Source organism: Lycorma delicatula, chromosome 5 (genome assembly GCF_047948215.1).
Source record: "Lycorma delicatula isolate Av1 chromosome 5, ASM4794821v1, whole genome shotgun sequence".
Lineage (NCBI taxonomy): Eukaryota > Metazoa > Arthropoda > Insecta > Hemiptera > Fulgoridae > Lycorma > Lycorma delicatula.
The window spans coordinates 147490299-147509474 of record NC_134459.1 but is presented as its reverse complement, the minus strand read 5'-3'; the positions used below and the strand labels follow the sequence as shown (position 1 = coordinate 147509474).

The 19176-nt window shown below is 31.4% G+C and overlaps 1 protein-coding gene across 3 annotated transcripts in view; it reads right to left on the bottom strand.

Annotated features, from left to right (window-relative positions):
- The window catches only part of LOC142325471 (uncharacterized), a 47481-nt gene that overhangs the window by 8184 nt on the left and 20121 nt on the right, over positions 1-19176 (bottom strand). For all 3 annotated transcript variants that reach the window (XM_075367278.1, XM_075367280.1, XM_075367279.1), the window contains 7 exons: positions 18826-18986; positions 18273-18364; positions 14569-14664; positions 11622-11726; positions 10306-10468; positions 6858-6901; positions 235-355 (listed from right to left, as the gene is read on the bottom strand). In XM_075367278.1, the coding sequence (XP_075223393.1) occupies positions 235-355; positions 6858-6901; positions 10306-10468; positions 11622-11726; positions 14569-14664; positions 18273-18364; positions 18826-18986 (782 nt within the window). The remainder of the gene's footprint in view (positions 1-234; positions 356-6857; positions 6902-10305; positions 10469-11621; positions 11727-14568; positions 14665-18272; positions 18365-18825; positions 18987-19176) is intronic.

Sequence of the window (19176 nt, the reverse complement as noted above, 5' to 3'; positions counted from 1 at the left end):
ACATGGCTTAACTAGACAGAAAACCCTTATGTTCTTAAACTAAGGGAACCGCTAATTGAAATTTTATATAACTGATTATTCTTTATTATCTGGTAGAGTACTAGCAATAAAGACTAATGGAAAAGACAAATTTATAAAAAAATAACTAACTATCGTCTTGATATTACTTGTCTTTTCACACAGTTATACTACACGAAAAAAAGACTACACTAAACATTAACAAACGACACTCACTCGATTGGTGAACAGTTTTCTGGGCACGGATATGGAGTCCAATCACTAGGCATTGTCGTTTCATCCTGTAGGTCAATATTCTGTTCTTGTGTTAAAATATCTTCAGTTGAACTTTCATGATCTGCAAATGACAAACAAATTGATTTTTTATTAAGTAAATTACATTAATCTAATTGACATTAATACATTCCCATAAACAAAATCGTAGAAATCAAAGCATTATATATGTAGTAATTAAATTTCCTTTTTCATTTATTTTAACTTTAACAATAATATCACTTTCTTCTTACTAGTTAACATCAATAAATAATTGCAGACGACAATTTTATTATTTTTTTTTTTGGTGGGTGGGTTTCTGGACAAAAGCACTTATATATATTTATCGTAATAAAAAAAAGATAAATCACATTATATATCTAAATTAAAATAATAAAATCAACATCTGCTTTTCAGCATATGGCATGAATAGCTGAAATATACTACAGTAATTTAAATACTTGCATATAAATGGACGGCCCTAAGAAATCGTAAAACATAAGATAGCAACATTCCATTATCCCCTAAAATAGTTCAAAAGTTAGCCCCTAGATGAAACTTGCAACACAATGCCTCCAACAGATACAATCCACAAGGACGTGGTGCACTATTAGTTGGCAGTCGCAGTGAGCACAAAGGAGTGCATCTGTTTATATCATCAGATATCCACAAGTGAGCCTAGTGTACTCTGTTTATAAATGGCAGATAACCTCCTCTTGTTATTTCTGCATGAGGAGTTCCAGTGAGTCAGTGTTTTAATTGGGCAAAGTTTATTGTTCATGGAATTCTCCCATTCACAATGAGAAACAAACAAGAACAGACAAGATCGTTAGAAGCAATGCAATTGGTAAAAGTAGGCTGAAAACAAGCCGTTTTTGCCTCACTATCTGCATGTTAATTGCTTGAAATTCCTATAAGGCTAGGGATCCAGCAGGAGCTAATTGTTGTTTTATGTTTAGTCATTTGCAAAACAACACAATGATCTCACAGACAACAGGGTGTCTGGAGTGCATGTCATTAATCGCCTGTAAGGCACTCTTAGAATCTGAGCAAACAAGAACATGTCAAAATTTTTGGTTAATAATATGTAAAGCCTTAAAAATACTATACAGTTCTACAACGAAAATATTGGTGATGCTGAGAAAGCCATGTACGTACTGTAGCCAACCATAAAACTACAACAGAATTAACGTTTTTAGAGCCAACCATGTAAACTGTAACATCAGGATTCATGCTATTTATAACATTATAAAATACATTTTGTATGATAACTGGATTACTGTTCTTTTATTACACTGACAAAGATGAAAGCAGTAATTAACAAGAGATGGCTGACATGGGGGTTAATAACATGGAGTAACAGTAAAGACTGGAGGTAATTCTATATTTAGAGCTGAGAAAAGGTGCTGAGCTCTGATGCATAGCAGAGCAGAAGATCTCGACTGTTCCTGATATCGATTAACATGCTGGTTGAGAACACCTGCATCAAAGGTTGGATGAGTTAGTCGCGCTTTAATCCCAGCCACATTGGAGCATATAATCTGCTTCCAGCTATTGAAAGAGATGGCTGACCAATGTCCACCAGCAGACTTACCACGAGGCTTGAGCGAAACGAAACACACCTGTGGCAAGACAGATCAGGCAATGATGGACTGCATTAAACATCATTAGAATGGTGGCCCATGCCGACAAATAAGCTATGTGTAATCGAGAACAGACCAGAGCTCTGTAGAAGCGAAACATGCAAATACAATTGGCTCCCCAACGGTTGAGCAAAGTTTTCAAGATGACTTCTAGCGAAACCCACAAGGACTAGGTATGCAGGGGGTGGCATGATGACCAAAACTTCCACATGGTGGGTGAATTTTCCTACAGGGTCAGGATGGCTCCCCAATGGTAATTAGATAAAACCTTCAGCATGTATAACATTTTTAGACATTTTACAATAAGTTCCTTCAAATGTTATCCACGTTAGTCGTTGGTCTAACCACATTCCTAGAAATCTAACCCGTATGCACACTTCAACTGGTTCACCATGTAAATGAGTTCAGGGTCAGTCAACATGTTTCCTCAACTGGGAAAAGCAAATGTACTTTGTTTTTTTTCCGGGGAAAACATGAATCCATTACAATTATACCACGATTCTAAGCAGGTTATTGTGTTTTGAAGCAGCCTCTCACCCGCAGCTAATGTTCTACATACTACGTAAATAGAAAAATCATCTACAAATAAAGAGCACATAACCGGTTTTCACACGCAGTTTGTTATACTATTAATGCTATGGCAAACAAAATAACACTAACGACACTTCTCTGCGGTACTCCATTTTCCAGTGTGAAACTTTTAGATACTGTCGTTCCATCTTGAATTCGAAAGGACTAACAACTGAGAAAACGACTGATAAATGCAAGGAAATTACCTAGTTCACCCCATTCATGAGGTGTATTTAGGATTCCTCTCCTCTGTGCCGTGTCATATGACTTTTGCAAATAGAAAAATACAGAAACTAGACGTTTGCGGAATAAAAAGGTGTTTTGTATAGCAGCTTCCAGGGCAACCATATGATCAATAGATGATCTACCCTGCCGAGAACTTCATTGTTCTGGGGCAATTAGGGGATTTCTCTCAAGGTACCAAACTAGACGATGGTTCACCATTCATTCCATCATCACATACAAGTCACTGGTCAAGGAGATAAGATGATAACTTGTGGGGCATGATTTACCATACTGAATCCTGGTAAAGATAAATATCTTTACCAGGTTTCAGTACGGGGATTACCAGTGCCTCTAATTAAGAATCTGGAAACGCCTGATAAGAGAATATTCTATTATAGATACAAGTTGTAGTGCACTATCTGGGAGGTGTGATAACATACTGTGCCTGATATTATCATTTCCGGGGGAAGTGTCATGAGAATTATTCAAGGCATACCTTAGCTCATAAGAAAAAGGTTTATTAAATTCATTTTGCAAGTCTCCAATCAACAACGGGATACTTTCTACTGCAACTTATATCTCATGAACTCATGACAGTACAATGATGTATGTGAAACTATCCTGAATAACCTTCCAAATGTGTTCATAACATCAACTGTTGCAGTAACAAGATCTTCGCCACTCTGCAGTTAAATCGGCTGTGGTGGCTACCAATCTGTGGATGTACCAATCCACAGATGGTTCAAACCTTTCTCCATACAACAATGAAAGCATTGTACAAGAAATGGATTCAATGTAATTCAGCCAACATTTTTGTTTAGCACACTAAACCACTCTATAGCAAACATCCCTTGCGTTGCAGAAGGCACAGAGCATTTCAGTTGTCAATCTTCAATTGAAAATCCGTTAAGCCTTACATCGATCTCTTACTGCCCGCCTGCAGTCTTCATCCCATCAAGGAACAACAGACCGCCTTGGCTTTCCAGATTGTTAAAGAGATGGAATCATTCCCGTTATAGAGAATCTGTGTGTAAACTTGGCAAGCTGATAGATAGCACTACTGCTCTTGTCATAATCGATAAAGGAATTCTTGTATCCGATCCAGTCTGCTTTCTGAACCACTCATCTACGTGGTTGATTCTGAAACAAATCACTATTATTGACTAAGATTACAACCGGTCTATGACCAGATATGAAGCTCCAGGTATGATATGGGAGTACGGTGCTGAACAAATTGACAGATCAGTGCACAAATATGTACCTCTCTCTTTTTCTGCTTTAGCCTCTGGAACTAACATAAGGCATTACTTCAGAGGATGACATGTAGGAAAGTGTAATCTTGTACAGTCTCATGAAATTGTACCTTATTAAAGATGGCATAACGTGTATAACCCATTGTTCAATAAGCAGATATATAAGTTCTGCCTCAGTCGATCAACTATATTGCCTCGAGGAGAACATGACAATGGGCTCCAAGAATGGTGATGGGCATTGAAATCGCCAATTACTAGGGATGGTAAAGGAATTTGGAAAAAAAACTTGGTTGACAGATCATTCTCACTGATGTCAGAATTTGGAGGAAGATATAAATTACAGATATTAATATTGAATGGTACTGATATCTTCACTGAGATTGCAGGGATATTTGTATCCAGTGGTTTCCATATGGCCAATACTGTTTTCTTTAGGAAAATAGCCACAGCTTTTCATCCTCTGCCCTCAGTTTGACAGTCACATCTGTCGCAAGAGTATCCATGAAAAATGACCCATCATCCTGGGGGGATGGAAGTGAAGTCTCCTGCAGATGCAGTATTAAAGGATCTTCTTCCTTTATTAGGATTTCAATATCCACATGGCAAGAACAGAGACCACAAAAATTCAATTCAATAGTTTCTGTACTCAAAGTATTCTTTTTCTGTTAATACAAAACTGCATGCATATTATTTATCAAATACTATTCAATTTTTCTTTTTTCAATACATAATCTTCTTCACACTCTTAATTGTCCTCTATATCCTCAATGAGACTTTGAGATGGTGGTGGGGATTTTGATGCCTGGGATGCCTGAGATATTGTACCAGGTGATGATTTTTTTTGTATATCCCTTCGTTGGGATCTTGGCATTTCAACTCTTAGTTAGCTCTATAATTACAGTTTTTAGTAAGGTTACCTGATCAGAAAACACCAGAACAAGCTGTTTCATTTCTCTGCAGGATCCCCACTGCTGATTACCAGCATTTGTATGAGTTTGCTTTGATGTAGTGGCTGCAAAGAAACATCTGTTTTTCCTAGGTTCTGTAAGATGAACATCTCCTTATGCTTTTTTTCATGCAGCTGGAAAAGAAAGCTTCTTCTCAGCCAAATTTTGGGAATTGCCCTCTTCTTTAAAAATTGGGCAATCTTGTGAGCAAGCTGAACGTGATCTCCCACAGTTAACACATTTTTCTTCCTCCTGACATTCAGAGTTGCTGTGGCCTTCTTTTGTGCATCGAGTACATATTGCAGTGTTCGAGCAAGAATTTGTAGTGTGACTATATCTTTGACACTGGAAACATCGCCTAGGGTTGGGAATGAATGGTCGCACTCGAATAGACAGCTACTCTTTATTTTCTCTGGTGGTACAGGAAGGTTAAAATTAATATAAGAGGGAGTAAGTTACTCCATTCCACTCTGACGTTTCATAATTCATCTCACCTCTACAACACCTTGGGGACGAAGTTTATCAGTAATCTCATTGATATCGCTCTCCAAAAGGTCCCGGCAAAAGATTACTCCTCGGCTGGTATTCAAGGATTTGTAGCATACCGCTTTTATGTTGATATTACTCATGTTGGTGAGATGCAAGTGTGATGGATTCCAAGTTTCATTTATCACTAAATGTCTCAACCAATATTGTTCTGTCCCTGAATTTCCTGAATTTTTAGGTAAACCACATGAGGCAGTTATCACTCTATTTATCAAGAAAGGTGAAATCTTTAGCAGGGAGCCCCCTTTCTGGTTGTTTTTAAGAACAATAAATCATATTCTTATACTGTGAACAGGATGTGTCACCAGTTAAATTAATCTCATCAATACAGCTTTAATCCTCATCAGATAACGCTGAGTGAGGTCTTTTTGAATAACTTCAGATGGTGGTTTTTTTGAGATGAACCACAAACCATCATAGGGGTTTCTTGGGAATTACTAATTTTGGTCCCACAAGAACCAGGGAAATACAAGACTACCTCTGCAGAGCCCACGCATACAGAGGCTAGAGCTAAATACAACTGGGTTCACCCAGGTGCCTAGAGGATATCATACAAGACTCACTATGTTGACCCATCAGCACGATAGTTTCACATTGAATTTTTCATTTCCAGAAAAGGGAGAATGAAAAATTAGTTAAAATAAACTAACAACACTTCTATATGGGTACGAATTTACATACAGTAAATGACAGACAATACATGAATGTTTGGCATCTAACATGCAGCTCAGCAATGGTATATATTGCACATATAATAATTGCAATATTTTTGGTGTTTTCATGTTTCTTGTTATTCAATGTTATAGATAAACATAAGTGACTCCTCAAACAGCTGGTACAGTACAAGCTCAACTTGAAATACACTAAGACAGGATGCAGATGGATCAGAGAAATAAGAGAGGATCTGAAGGAAATTGGCCTTACACCAGAAGACAACACAGACAAGATAAAATTAAACAAAAAATCAAGTTCAAAAATACTCACTCACAAAAAAGAAACTCACAGTATGAAAATTTTCAACACCAGAAAGGGCATGGAGAATGGAACATATGAAAAAGTAATGGGAGAACCACAATACCCAAACATGGCCTTCAAAGAAGCATGAATAATAGACTGATTAAAATGATTCCATGTGGTTTATAAAACAACTTGAGATAGCTTTAGGTTTTAAAAATATACAACCAAAAGTTATTCTCTTTAAAAGCTTGGCATACTATTTACATATATATAAATCCTTAAATATAGCTGAACAATTATTTACTGGAACTGCAAAAAGAAATTATCTTAACTTGCAAACTATTTATTTATTAAAAATTAACTTATTTACTATAAATAAATAAAATTATAATATTTTTAAGGATATAATAAACAATAAGAATGAAAATTACACTAAGTCGGTTTACCTGAATCATTAGATTCATCGTCACTATCTTGTAACAAGGGATCTCTGGAAGAAAAAAATGACATCAATTTATTTTTCATTCATAATAGTTTTAATATATATTAAGATGAATAAATATTATGTAAAGGTTAACAAGAAAATAATTTTTCAAATAAAATTAGCACAGATATTTTATTTGAATGATGTAAGCATAGCGCACAACTAACCTATGTTTCATATATAATTAACACTTCATTGTTCGTGACGTTAGAATTTTTCTAACATGTACAGATGGGTGGTTATGAAAGGATAAAACTAAGTGAATTGCTATGCGCTCTCAGCAATGCTTCGATGAATCATTCCATGATATCACTATATGAATGAATTCATATAGAGATACCATGGACAACTTGCGATTCAGAAACATGACATCTGATTATTAATATTCTAGTCAGAAAATACATACATCTTATATTGACCATGCTTTTGTTAGATATAAACTAACATGCAACTAACTGTGATACTGTATTTGATTGTTTTTTAAACATTTTTATTATTCTAATATGTTTAACTTTACTAGTTTTTACACTAGGTTTAATTATTTACAACAAAAATAATTAGGGGAAAAAATCAGCCGAAAGGATTACCCTAAAAATTGGGAAAAGGTCTCACCATTCAGCATATGATGAAAAGAGCCATAGTTCCAACTCTAACTTTAATAAAACATTAGTATGTTTATACCTTCTACAGCTGCATGAACTATAAAGACTTCATGGACAAGAAGCGATAAAAAACCAAGATATGATTTCAGAAATCACATCTGTTTTTTCTGAAAAACAGAAAACCTGAAAATGTTTTCTGAAAAACAGGTTTTTCACGTATGTGTGACTCATGCATGAAATATATTTGTAAAGAACACAAGGTGAAACAGAATAAGTCTGCTCAGAATGCACAGTGAACATGATTCAGGCTAGTCACAAAAATAGTCTGTAACAACTTTTTTCAACTATTTTACAACATATTTTTTCTACCTCATCATGTGATAGACGCTATATTACATTTATTGTTGCTATTTCATTAAACATCCACATAATATCTCTGCTCTAGTAAATAAAATTTGTATTATTCTATTGAAATTAGCTCACTTTGTACCAGATATTACTAACTTTTTTGTTTATTTGAATAATTACTTAATTATATCTTGGCTTTAATAAATGTAATCTGAAATAAAGTTTACTTATTATGTGGTAAAAACAAAAAATTTTTGTAAATTAAAGAGAGACGAATAAAAATAAAGTATTCTTAAAAAAAATAAAAAAAAAGCAATCACTCCAGTAATGTTAAAAAAAATCTAACACGTGATCAATGGTATGGTTATCATTAGTGATCTTTTAAGCATTTTTTTAAATGGTAAATACAGATTAGAATTTGTTAATATTACTATTATTAATAAATAATTTTATTTGTAATTTATAAAGCCAGATTAAAAGGCTAAAAATAGCAGTTTTTGAATAAGTATTTTATACTGATAATTAATTGGTATGAAACTACTGAATCTGCTACATTCTGTGCTCAATCTCAAAACTAAGATTTTTATTATTCATTAATTGTAATATTACACAAACAACACAATTATACCCCATGTCATCTAATTAATTTCTTCTAATTTTAGTTTTAAGACAGGTCATTTTTTATAGTATTCTTAAACAAATACATCACTAATATTAACATAAAATTAAATTTAGTTTGAAATAGAGAAAAGTAACTATATCAGTTTTTTTGACTACATAGAAAAAAAATTTTCACAATCATTCACTTTAAAAAAATAAAGAACACCAACAACAAATATAGCCACAAATACTGATGTTCACCATCCACATTCACTTTGTGGTTTTGAATTCACAACACGTAGTTATATTTATGAACAATGAGAAAAGAGACCAAGCAACAAATAAAAACATTAAGCACAAGTTTACATGCAATCACCACACAATGTTACGATTTTTAAACATGGCATAGTTGATATATAATATTTATTTATATATAAATAAATGAAATACACCCTTACCAACAGTTCATCCGCAGTCTCCTTTCTAGTACTTCTGGTCATTCAACCATCCGCAGAAAAGTTTATCTTCAACTAATATCAATAAAATTAAATTAACTGGTTGTCATAGTATAAAGTTAGTCATGTATGTTATGTAAATCGTCGCAGTCGTTATGCATAAAGTAAATTTAAAATCAAAACAACTGGTCTGTGATTTTAAATTTACTTTTTACATAATTTAATTTTAATGATATAAATTGAAGATTAACTTTTCCTGAGGATGGCTGAATGACCAAAAGTACTAGAAAGGAGACTGCACACAAATTTTTGTTAAGGTTGTATTTCATTTATTTATATATAAAAAAATTAATAAAACAGCACATAATGTGTTCAAAACAAATATACACTTTTCAAATTAATACAATCATGTGTTCAAAATGTATATTGTACAAAATGTGCTGTATATTTTTTAGTCTTATCTCTCTATCACCACACTCTTCAATAATGAATTAATAAAATCACGTCTGATAACAGAAACTTGTTTCTAAAAAACATCGTAGAGACAAAATTAGAACTTATAAGATGAAACTTAATTTGGTATTTATAAAATTTGTTGGATCTTTAAACCATACAAAAAAGAAACACTAAAAGAAAAGCATAAAACTGAAACAAATCTCTTCTGAAAAGTAATTAGCCAAGACACTGTAATTTGATAATACATTTGCTGACATTGTTCAGTCAGCAGGATATCCAAGTCCTGGTTTTCAAGAAAAATTGTTATCTTAATAAAACCACGAGGGGAAATCTTAAAATACATTTTAAAAGCTGTTTAAGTTAAAAATAAATATTATTACTTAAGAGATATCTTCACTGCACTTCCTTCCCATCAGTCTATCTAGAGATAAAAATCTTACCTTACTTTATATAAATAAACAGGATGGAATACATACGATGAACATTGTGAATGAGAACTTAAGGCAATTATATTAAAAAAAGTTAGGCCTGAATTTTATTCTGTCATGTTCATTAGCAGCCTCCCCTTAAATCATTCTTCTTTCTATTTTTATCAAGCCATATATTTTATATTTATTACTGACTGGCCATTACTGATTTTATATTTCTGTGTGTGTGTGTGTGTGTGTGTGTGTGTGTGCACATGCACACGCATACATCTATTTCTCATCTCTAACATTTTTTAAGAGCAAATTCTTGCCAAACGGGATCACTTTTTTATAGACCTATACATATTTTAAATAAAAATAATTTTAACTAAAAAGTTTAAAAGTATATTTAAAAACTTGACTAATAGGCTCACTATAATTAGAAATTATTCTTTTTCAGTTGCTTTTTAATTAAGATTTTTTGAAGTAGGTGCCAAGATAATAAAAATATTATAATAAATAATCCAGCAAAAAATACTAACAATGAAGGCTGTACAGGATCACCAGGATATCTAAATGGAAAAGCTTGCTGCAGAGATTCTTCTTTGCATTGTTGCCAATGCCAATGATGCTCCCTAGTGTGACTTGTTTCCACAGATCTTGTTGCATTACAACCATTTTGAGAACAGCAATTAGTACTGTTACCTATAAAATATAATAACATCTGATAAAATGTAATGAAAACATCTTAACTATTTATAAATATATTTGAATTAAGTTTTAAAACTAATTGAAACAACTACACACACACATATATATATATATATATGCTGGTAAAATTTAAATATATTAATATCTGAAGAACATCATATTCTGCAATATTCTATGGGTAGCCAATTATAGGCATTATTTTCAAAGAAAAAACAATTATGGGTTTTGTTTTTCCTTAGGGAGTATTTAAAAAGTGTACTTTTAAATACAATCCTCATACACTCAATGAATTGAAAGCTATCATAGAAAGTGAGATTTCAAACATTACAGAGCAAACATTTTGAAAAGTGGCTGTAAATGTTATGAAACGTGAACAAACCTGCATCGCGATCACAGGAAATCATTTTGAACATCTATTGTAAAGTTATTAAATGTAATTTGAATATTGCTGTATTAAATATTTTATTACATTAATATTTTTGTAATAAATTCGTCAAAAAAGAGGTTGCATCCTTTTTGAAACACCCATTATACTGAATAAGCAACCTCCCCTTAAATTTATTAAATATATATATACATGTGGTGTGTGTGTGTGTATGTGCGCACACACACACACGAGAATTAAAACTGCAAACTTATATGCAGTAAAACTAAAACTATGCTTGTCAATTTATGCAGTAAGCTTTTTACAACCCACAGATTCAACACGCATTCATGCATGCTCACAATAAAAGTTGTTTTACAATTATTTAACTACAAGAAGGTACAAAATAATTTCTTAATTATTTTTGTTTTAAAAAAAATATTTGATGTTTGTATAGAGTAACACAAAAGTTTTTGAATAATTAAAAATATACCATGAATTATATAATTACACATTAAAGTTAATTTTTTTTTGGTAATCTTTATTAAAAAAATGTAGCAATTAAAATGTCATATAAGTTGTTATTTCAAACCCAAGCTGTCTGAAAACTCTCCTTTATGGTAATTTGTGAACTTTATTATATTATGCTATTACAATTATTTTTTTAATGCTAACACTTTCATTAGGCTTTTAGCTGCAATTGCTTAAGAGAAGTTTAATGATTAATTCAAACCTTCAACTCAATTTTTGTTTAATTTTTACTTATGAAAAAAGAATACTAACTATCATTAACACGATTTGACAAAACATCAGTACTGGGTTGTAAACCTAAGCTGCTGTAAGGTGGAGGTGGGGGCTCCTGAACTTGTGCTGCCAAACGATTATTACCTGTAACAAAAAGGAAACACCATCATAGTATTAAACATAAATACCAAAAATAATATAATTAAATATTGAGACTATAAATATGAAAAAAAAATTCTACTCAAAGTATTGAATTTCACTTAAAGCACAACACAGTGATGAATTCAATTAAATCAAATAATGTCCATGATAAAACTATTATATTATCAAATAAAGATGAAGAGGGTTTTTGTTTGTTCAGGATGAAAAAAAAAAATTATACATATATATGTACAAGGATTGTTTTTTTTCAAGGTCCGATCGGTCACAGAATTAAAACCACAGTGAAAATAAAAATTTTTTATTTGTAACAAGTACTTACAAACTTACGCTATTTCTCTACCTAGTCGCCACTTTGATTTAGACATTTGTCGTAGCGTGGTACCAACTTTCCAATACCCTCGTCACAGAACGGAGCCGCCTGTGTTTTCAGCCATGTTTCTACGCTGGTATGCAGCTCAATGTCTGTGCCAAAATGTTGTCCTCCTAGCCAGCGTTTCATGTGAGCAAAGAGGTGAAAATCGGATGGAGCCAAGTCCGGGCTGTATGGTGTGTGATCAAACACTTCCCAACAAAAATGCTGCAGGAGCTTCTTTGTTACAGCTGCAGTGTGCGGCCGAGCACTGTCATGGAGAAAGGCAATGCCTGATAACAACATTCCTCTCTGCTTATTCTAAATTGTCTTCGTAGATGTTGAAGAGTCACGCAGTATGAGGCTGCAGTGATGGTCATGCCACGTTCCATGAATTCTATCAAGAGAACACCATTCCGGTCCCAGAATACAGTAGCCATACACTTTCTGTTGGAGGTCACTTGAACTTCTTTGGTTTACTGGGAGAATGAGAATGTTTTGGATTGTTCTTTTGTTTCTTCAGTTTCGAAATGGACCCATGTCTCGTCCCCTATGACAATTTTGTTCAAAAAATCTTCTCTTTCATTGTGGTAGCGCTGGAGATATGTTAGGGAGGCGTCCATTCTCATTGTTTAGTGATGGTCGGACAGCATCTTGGGAACCCATCTCACACACAGTTTGTGGTACTGAAGCCTCTCGCTCACAATGGTGTAGAGAGCTGACCTTGAAATTTCAGGAAACAAATCACTCAATACAGAAATTGTACAAACCGACGATTTTCTCGAATTGCCTCATCCACTCGCTCAACGAGATCATCAGTTGACACTCGCTTCCTTCCCTGACCGCCTGCATCATGAACATGTGTCGTCCTGCTTTAAAGTTCCTGCCACCATTGTCGCACTTTGCTGTCACTCATTGAAGTTTCACCTTACACATTACTTATTCGTCTATGAATTTCAGCTGTATTACACCCCTCATCCTGAAGAAATCAAATTACTGCACGCACTTCACACTTGGCGGGAGATGCTATTGTTGTAGACATGTTTACGTGCTAGCTGCGTGTTCAGAACTAAACAAAGTGATGTGGCGTAATTGAAGGCCATACTAGAGACGCTGCGTAACACATATACACAAAGGTTCATCCGATTTTTGCACGGGTTTTTATTTCGCAACCGGTCAGACCTTGAAAAAAAAATTACCCTTGTAGTAGTGGAGATTTGCAAGTTGAAGCACAATCTTTAATAAATTGAATTAATGAGCTCTGTGTGTGTATGTGTGTGTCTATCACTGCATAAGCTGAGTTTGAACTGAATGATTCAAATCAATAAGAATGAATATTACAAAAATAACAGAATTAAATTTATGTTAAATAAAATAATATTAAATAATTTAAAACATTAAACAAATTTCTGTTTAACAATAATGAGCTTCCTGTGGGAACTCTTTTTTTTTGTTTAGCCTCTGGAACCATCATAAGGTATTACTTCAGAAGAGGATGAGTGAGGATGATATGTATGAATGATTTGTAGTTTTGTAAAGTCTCAGGTCTGTTCTAAATACCTGTAAATGACTTGCCATATTTCAAACATTCATCTGTCTTCAAGTTTGCAAATGATACAAAACAGCTCTAACACAATCAAATAATGTTCCTATATTAATTAAAAATTTAAAAGATTATTTTACAACTATTATATTATTTAAAACTGATGAAACACAAATTAAATTTTATTTGAACAGAAAAACTATTACGATTTCTACAAATCAAAAGTTACTAATTATTGCCAACAACTATATTTTGGGCCTTGTGAAGAAGAAGCTTTAACATGAAAGTTCCATACATAGTATCCAGAAATAAAATTAAAACCTGATGTATTTGTTATTTCAATGTTACCCTAAATATAGGACGGCACACACTAATTTGGCATAATAAATCTATGCATAACACAGATAAATTGGAGAATTATTTATCAGAGAAAATTCAGTGAAGAACCACAATATATTTAAATAAAAATTATAACTATTCAAATTATTAATAAATTGGACACAAAGCATTTAAGATTTATATCAGTTTACATGTTATTATTGGTTAAACACAACAAAATTAAAAAGTTTGTGCAACTAAAGACTTTCATGATACCTGTCAGGAAACCACTTTCCTAATCTTGAAGGACATTTATCTACGAACATATGCCAAACTATGGAGGGTTACATCTACAAAATAATGAACATGCCTTAATCACTTTAAAGAAATTTACAAAAGCATTACTTAGTTAACTAATAGACAAGTATTATTACTCAGTGAATTCTTGATAGGATGAATTTTCATTTTTTCCTCGTTTGGTTTATACTTGGCAGATTTGGTGTCAAGTGGAAAAGTAAAATAAATAATTATAATCAGTTGCTCCTTTTCAATCTGAGCAGCTGAAATATTATCTTAATTAGAATAAAAAGTTCAATAGCACATTCTTTACTTACCTGTATTCCTACTTTTCCAGCAAATAGCGTAACACATAGTAGCTATGATAAACAATCCAACTCCAACTGCCCAACTGACAGATATTTTTGACCGAGCTAAAAATACATAAATTATGTCAATGTACATTATATAACATCTTAGAACACAAAAAACTACAGCAATCAATTAATAATTAAAAAATTTATCAAGAAAGAAAAACAGATCAAAATTAACACAATAGGATAATTAACCCAACGGTTTAGTTGAGCAATTAGAATTGTCACCCTCTATCATGTGTTCACTGATGCTGCAGAATCTAACTTAAATAACCAGTTAAAGGTATAATATTGAAAAAATCAGTTTACATCTTGCCTGGAGGGACATGTACTAATGTCAATCCTGAGACACAAATAGTTTTCAATTTATCAATAAAAAATCTTCTGAAATATTGCAATTGATGAATTCTGTTAGAGAAATGTTTTAGAAGGAAACTTATGTGATGTAGAGCACACACCACTGTACTGCAGTGTAATTCACCTCTGGAAGAGATTTGACTATGCAAAGTAGGCCATACTGCAACTGATGTTTCTACCAAATATCTCCAATGATCATGGTTTTTTTTTATCTTTTGTTCAATCATTTTTATTTGAAAAATATAAATTCAATCACCAATCATATACTCTTAACTTAGCAAATTTTATATTATGGCAACAAAACAGTTACAGTTACAAAAGATAAAAATTACAAAGGATAAAAGTTATCCTACAAAGGATAATATCTATTATTTTACAAGGATAAAAATCAAAATTTAAATATTAAACTTATTTTAATATTTATTCATATACATCATATTTTAACAAAGTTTAACCAACAAAATAGTTTTAATGCCATAAATTTTAATGTTTTAAACACAAATAAATTTAAAGATGTTTTATATAAAAGGCAATAAAAAAAATTAACATAAGAGAGAACACTAAATTTTTTGAAAAGACCTTCAATTAAAATAACCAAAATCTGTAGCCTATCTTACGAATATAAGCCAATTGAACTAAAGAAAAAAAATACTCAACTTCCTATAAAAAAAAAATTGATAATTCAACAATACATGTATTTTTTATAACAATTTTAATATTGATTGGATAAAATATTAATAATTACTAAAAGAGAAAAAATGTGAAAATAAAATCCAAAAAAGGTACTTATGTATTATAACGGCGCCATTATGATGGAAGGTTATATATAATAGGTCTATAAATTTATGATAGCTGTTAGAATCTGTTAGTAATAAAGTAGAAACTCAAAACCAGAAATTGAATTACTCATTCAAATTAACTAAACCTGCAAAAATCTAACAGCTTCTTCTTCACAACGTGGAGACCCCAAATTCTAAGTGCACACATTTTACTTACAAGTTCACCATTAACTTTAACAAATATTTATTTTATCATCTTACTGATAAGAAGTATAACATAGTTATTTAACTCACCACACCAGTCATAACCTCCTAATAATAATGGTGCCGTTATAATACAAAAGTACCCAAAAAGATATATATGTATAAACTGTATAATTATTTTTTATGAATAGACAAACTGAACTAATGAAACAAGATTTTATCAATACTTTTTATAGAATAACAGAATCAATTCACAACTTAAATCAATAAATTTCACACAAAAAATAAAATAAGATTTTTATTAAAATTTGAAATTTATTGACTATTAAAAAAATAAATAAAATGCGGTACCATACCATTTTAATGATATAAAATAACTAATAAAAAAATTAATACATAAATAGTATACTTTCTCTCTATTTCTTATTAATACTTGTATATCCTAAAACAACAATAAATGAAGATATCACAACTTTAGACAAAGTTCTGGGAAGCCTAGAACAGACTTGGCATCCAAATTATTTTTTTATTGTTGGTAGTGCATTTTATGCAACAAAATTTTTTTACTGATTTTTCTTTCACATTTACTTCTTGTAGAGTACAGTTAGATTAAAATGTTATCATTATTACGTCATCTAATTTCTAGGCAGAGACTTCCATTGGTAAATTGTTGAGCAACTTCATCTCTTTAAATCAGTTTATTCATGACATCTAGATGATATTTTAGCGTTCATAAAGTTTCAGTGGCATATATATCACAATTCAGCAAACATTTGGTGAGGTGTACACTATTATAGAATTTGTCTAAGCAGATGGAATGGCCACCTGCACAATTTTGTTACAAGTTTTTGATAAATTCATTGAATTATCTCTTACCCGCAGAATCGGTATTTATTTAAATATTGATCTTTTGAAATATTGATATTTATACCCACAATACACAAAGTATTAAAAAGAACCAACCCATCTGGTTGAGTTAGTATGCAAATTTTTATTTTGAACTAAGTTTTTCTGTTGCAGATAGTTATTAAAATAGACTCCCTTCGCCAATGTAACATTGATCCATCAGCTTAATTCTTTTACTGGTTAATAGATGTTGACCATATTATTGTGAAAAAAATTTAAAAGGGGATTTCTTATTCTGTATAACAAGTAAGGTAATAAATCATAATTAGGAGGACTTGGATTAAAATAGGAAACGGTCTCAGGACATGATAGATGAAAAATAAAAACCAGACACCATGAAAGTAAAAAAAAAAAAATCTGAGGAACATAACACACTAACTAAACTTCTTCCTATTGGGAATGTACAAACATATAATGGCTGCTGTAGGCTGTGAAAAGTTTTACAGGACCATATGTTATGTTCTATTAGTATATTCTTCCTCACTGCAGTGCTGTCTGAAGTCAAAGAGTTAAGATAAATAAGATTTAATATTTTCAGTTACAGCATAACAACTGCACCTTATTGGAGAAATTTGTTGTCTTCATTATTAATTTTTTTTATCTCCTCAGAACTGCAGCAACAAGGGGAGTAGTTTATTAAAAAAAAAAATTAATTCTAATCTTCTCTTTGAACATACTAATTCTCAAATATCAAAAATATTTTTAAATCACTATCTTATCAAAATTTTTCTTGTACAGCTGTTTATTACTTCATAATTTTTTTCTACTAAGTGAAGTGCAAAGAACAAATTGTGCAAACTTGTAAGGAAAAGTTTACTTTCAATAATTCCAAAAATTTAATAATTTTATGGATAAATTAGAAGACAAAATAAAATTTTATCTTTCTTCTAAATTTCATGTAGATAGCGTACATATTTTTTAAGGAATCCAATTTCATCAACTCCAATAAAACCTCTCACAAAAGATAAATACTTCCATGCAGAAGGTATATTCGTTTTCATTCTTTTCAATTTAAAATATTTAAGTATTTTTAAATGTTTCTGAATAAAACTGTTACAGCACAAAGCCAAATTGTAGAAATGAAATTAATAAAAAGAATAACCTGATAATCAAAAAAAATAAAAGATAACAGATTTCAATTGCAATAATTTAGAAATGAAACATTTATTTTTTGAGAATAAAATTGATAAATGTAGTCATTACAAAACAGTAATGTAGAGATATAAGCCTTGATAAAGAGGGTATTTAGGTAGTATTCTATAATTTACATGGAAACTTTCATCACCCAACCATAGTCATAAGCTCAAAACCATTAAAGATGAGTAGAGTTTGTTTCCAGAGTCTACAATTTTTATTTTTCCAAACCCTGAAATTTTACTTTATTATAACAATTTTTTCACAATTAAACAAAGTTTTACAAACCAGAATCTGACTGATATGGAGATGCATGTTCATTCACGGATTTCAAACAAAAATCCCGTTTCTGTCCTTCAGCAAGAATATCCTCCTCAAAACTGAACAAATAAAACAAATTCAAATTAAAAAATTATCAATATATTTCTCAAAAAGTATACAAACAGTTTAAAAATATTAAACCTCAGAAAATTTTAGATTTTAAATAATCTTTTATAAACACTTTTTGAGAATATTTCAAATCTAAAACTGGCAGTTTTGTGATACTTCTATAGATTGTTTTTCAATGTTTATCAGTTTCAAATTTGAATTAATAAAAATATTGGTTCGGATTAAAAACAAATTACACTAGTTTACAAAAACAATTTTCTGTAATTTCCGTAGCATTAATGTTTTACATAAATCATAGTTTATACCAAAATTAGTAAATACTAATATTATAACATAAAACGCAAAAAAACAAAATAATAATGTGTTAAATTCTAGTTTTACAATGGAAGAATACAATAAAAAAATTATTTTTAACTACCACAAATAAAAATAGAAAACAAAAATAAATTACCCTGATAAGCAAGTTCCACATTCTGAAGGACGTTTTGCACAAGTTTTCCATATCAACTTATTTCGAAAGTAAACTGCGCAGTCTATACACATTACACACAGTCCACTGTCTAGATAACAATAATATCCAGGCAGACATTGAGTATCACCTTCACAATGCTCCTGAAGAAAACAAACAAAATATTGAAATATTTAAAGAATGAATAATCTCAAAATTCATTCAGCTGGCACCACTATTATTTATTATTAACAATAATATACACTTAAAAGGGTTGCATAATTCCATAACTTATATTAACAGACCAAGAAATAATAGAAACAACATACATGGTTCAATATTCTTTGATATTTA